The 4,035-nt window shown below is 40.1% G+C and overlaps 1 protein-coding gene across 1 annotated transcript; it reads right to left on the bottom strand.

The window, feature by feature from the left end:
- Positions 1-683: 683 nt before the first annotated feature.
- On the bottom strand, positions 684-3,812 carry LOC113780179 (putative disease resistance protein RGA1). The gene has a single exon (XM_027325995.1). The coding sequence runs from the start codon at positions 3,810-3,812 to the stop codon at positions 684-686; it is 3,129 nt and encodes a 1,042-aa protein (XP_027181796.1).
- Positions 3,813-4,035: the final 223 nt, after the last annotated feature.

The following is a 4,035-nucleotide window of genomic DNA, read 5'->3' as shown; positions in this document are numbered from 1 at the left end:
CAAGATATAAATTAGCATTCTTGATATAATTATGAGCTTCATCCAACTAGAGTTTCGTTATTTGAGTTGCAAGTAAGATGTGGATGGTATAAAGTGATAGCATTATAAGAAAACTAATTTTTTTTAATGAAATACTAATATCTTCTTCATTTAAGCCTACTTCTATGTTTCTGGTTCCAGATTAGTCATAACATTTCTGTTCTCAATCAAAAGTTAGCCAGGCGACGTGATACTTTGGATTTTGAATCATAGATCCATTTCCTTTTTTTTTTTGGTTATTTTTTTAGGAAAAAAATGTTCATAGTTGTTTCTTTAAGTCAAAGGCACCCCTTAATACATCTAAAATTCATCTAACGTATCATGTATATACACATATTAATAATTTTTACTCTTTTGCATTTATATACATTCCCTATTTAATTTCACTTGCACTTTCTTGTATTTATTTACTTTCCATAATTAATCTTACATTTTCAAATGTGGATGGTTTAAAGTAATAGCATGATGAGAAAAAACCCAAATATCTTCTTCATTTAATCAACCTCTAAGCAAACTTCATATCCAACTGGGTATGGTAAAAAATTGGGTACTAGTGTTGGTCTTCCCTACACTTATAGGACTGTACACAAATAGTTTCTCACGTAATATACATGAATATGCGGACCCACTCATATACAATTGTATTACGCAATTTTCAAGTCCAAGAATGGGATGTGCTTAATTTTGTGCCATTCCTCTCTTCCCCTTTGACACCGTGGTCCCAGTAGCTCGCAGTAATTTATTGCCAAACTTTGGAGTGTCGTCATCATTTGAATGCTGGATGGAAGTGTTTCAAGCGTCGGACAAGACCATAGTGTCAGGTGTTGAAGAGAAGTGAGGTGGTCTCCAAACCAGTCTGGCAATGAAGTTAGATTGCGAAAATGTCGCAGATCCAGTTTTTGTAGTGCGGGGAAATGTTTGACTTCCTCTGGCAGAGCTGCTAGCTTTGAATCTAAGATGCTTAGATGAGTCAGGGATTTGAGGGCTTTAGTCCCCATTGAGAGACTCACCAAATTATAGCAGTCGACCAAATCCAGTTCCTGCAAAGAAGCAAGGCCTCGCAATCCTTCTTCTGGCAGAGACTCCAGCTCGGGACATAACACGATGGCCAACATCTTCAAAGCCGTGAGGCTAGCCAAGCTTCTAGGTAAGGCTTGCAGATCCTTCATGTCACTAATACCCAGGGATTCAAGAAGACTAAGATTTTGTAGCATCTCTTCTGGAAAACAACTCAATCCTTCAATGCCCTCAATTCTAAGGGAGTTAAGACTAGTGAGATTGGAGATTGAAGCCCATGCCATGTTCGGGCAGCTGTCGACGCATAACTCCTTTAGGGACGGCATATGTGGCAGCGGCAATGTCAATGTTGGGCAATTAAAAAAAGACAAGGATTGAAGTTGAGAGAATACCCTTGGAGTACCTTGGACTTCTCTTCCTAACATTCCTTTTAGGTTGGGCATGATCTGTAACGTCAGCTTTTTCACCCCTGCAGTACTCTCCTGGGGCCCAACTATGTACTCCGTGGCACTTTCGCACACCAAAACTTCTGTTACAGCTGAAATCCAAGATGGAAATAATGATGAACCTTTGAAGCCTTGTATACTCAGCAATTGAAGGTTGGGGCAGGGTTTCAAGGCTTCGAGCACTTCCTCATCATTGTACCGTTGAAACATTCTTTCGGAATCCCATTTCAAACGCAACTCGCGGAGACTCTGTTTTTTAATTAAGCAAGCTTCTTCTGCATCCTTTTTGTTTTCAATCCTCTCAAGGTACCCAATTGTTAGCTCTCCTCTAAGCATATTTAAGTCTCGCAACTCACTTAGTCGGAAGCCTTTTTTGCCACTCAGGACGACCATACTCAACGTCCGCAGGCAAGTCAACTTCCCAATTCCACTCGGCATGTGAGTCAAACTCCCACACCCCTGTAGACAAAGATGTCGAAGATTTCTGAGGAATCTCATGCCTTTGGGCAGGCTCCGAAGTTTGCCACAACGATTCAGGTTTAAAATTTGCAAATTCCACAAGTCACAAATTGAATTGGGTAGTTCAACAATGTCGGATCCTGAAAGATTTACATGCCTTAAATGTTTCAATTTGCTTATTGCAGGTGGCAGCTCTGTAAACTTTTCTTGCCGCCTTGTTGACCTTACAATGAGCGCCCTCAGGGAACCACATTTTGGCATGAAAGAAGAAAACTGGTCAGTGCCTGTGATTGTAATAGGAAAAGCCACTGTTAGCTGATCATCTAGCAAATCCAACATCATGGTTCTGTTTGACTCTGTTCCACCGTGTTTAGCCTTCATTACAGATTGAGCCAGATCATGGACAAGGTCATGCATCCCAAAAGTAAGGACACTGCCAAACGAATCTTTCTTGACGGCTTGGAATAGTGATCTATAATGTAGTTCAGTCACCACAGCATCACCAACATCTTCCACTTCCATCGTTGCATTAGATGAAATCAATCCATTTGCCATCCACAAACGTATTACCTCTTCTTTTTCAATTTCATAGCCCTTGGGAAATACAGCACAATATGCAAAGCAACCTCTCAACTCTACCGGAAGATTAAGGTAGCTCAATCGCAATGCGGGCAAGATATCTGTTTCATCTTCAGGTAAGTTCCAAAGCTCACTGCATTTCACGGAGTTCCATTCCGCTTCCGACTTAAATCGTAGAAAGCCTCCAAGAGCCTTTGCAGCAAGTGGAACACCACCACACTTTTTTACAATCTCTTTTCCAACAGCTTCAAGTCTTTCTTCCTTCTCCTGACAATCAAATGCCTGTTGCTTGAACAGTGACCAACACCGATCTTCTGACAAACTCGATAGATAATGTGTCTCTAATGTGCGCATTATTTCAGCAACCTTTTGCTTACGAGTTGTCACGACAATTGAACTACCTCTTGATCCGCATTGCAGAACAGATTTCAGCTTCTCCCATTCCCGTGGATTCTCATTCCAGACATCATCCAGTACAATCAAGTATCTTTTCCCTCTCAACAACTCTTGAAGCTTTCCTTGGAGAGCATCCAAGGGTAAGTCTCCAATAGAAGTCTTTCCTACAGACTCAATTAAGGCTTTTATAATCCTCTTCACATCGAAATCCCCTGAAACCCAAATCCAGAGTTTTGGCTCAAAATGCTTGGCTATGCGTTCATCATTGAACACCAATTGGGCAAGTGTTGTCTTTCCAAGGCCTCCAACACCCACTATAGGGAGCACTGATACATTCTGATCATCTCTATCCTTTTCTTTCATCAAGATGTCTACAATCTGCCCTTTTTCCTCGTCCCTTCCAAGAACTTCAGGTTCATTTACCGTGGATCCAGTCTCACGGCTTGCATTGAAATAGCTCCCACGCTTCTGATCACTCAAACCAAGCTTTGTTTGCTCATCAGCAATTGCATTAAATTTTTCAAGGATCTCCTTCATCCTTGTCCCAATCCTGTGACGAAACACTAAGTTTCCTGCTACAGGGTAACACATAAAACTTAAACAACCAGACTTTTTGTACTTGACTCTTGAGGCTTCAGCTGCGTAATCATCCAATACATCATCGATTTCACAGGCAACAACATTGAGCTCCTTAAACCAGAGTTGTATCGCCTTTTCTATGAATTGCTTCTGCTCTGCATCTTCAAGGACTGCCTTGATGGTGGAGAGCAAGCGTGAAAGCTTTTGCATGTCAGTTGCAACACCACAAAGCAATCCACGCTCCTTCTGGATCATGGAATTCAAAGTATCTACGAGAATTCCCACAAATGCTTCCATCACGTGTGACCTGAAAATCATAGTTCAAGAAAATTAAATCAATGTTAATCAAGTTATTAGAGATTTATAACTTGATAGACCCAATCGAAAATGAAAAATTGCAACATAGTTATAAGTAAAAGCTGTTTTATTTTACAAAAACATTAAATAGTTAAATAAATCTCTATTATTTATTTTGTATATAATCTTTTCATATTCTTGTTGGATTAATGTTTCTTTTTAG

Source organism: Coffea eugenioides, chromosome 8, assembly GCF_003713205.1.
Source record: "Coffea eugenioides isolate CCC68of chromosome 8, Ceug_1.0, whole genome shotgun sequence".
Lineage (NCBI taxonomy): Eukaryota > Viridiplantae > Streptophyta > Magnoliopsida > Gentianales > Rubiaceae > Coffea > Coffea eugenioides.
Note: the sequence above shows the minus strand (reverse complement) of the source record. Positions and strands in the feature narration are given on the sequence as shown.

Coding starts and splice junctions, on each gene's coding strand:
- LOC113780179 (XM_027325995.1), bottom strand. CDS start 3,812: ATGGAAGCATTTGTGGGAATTCTCGTAGATACTTTGAATTCCATGATC.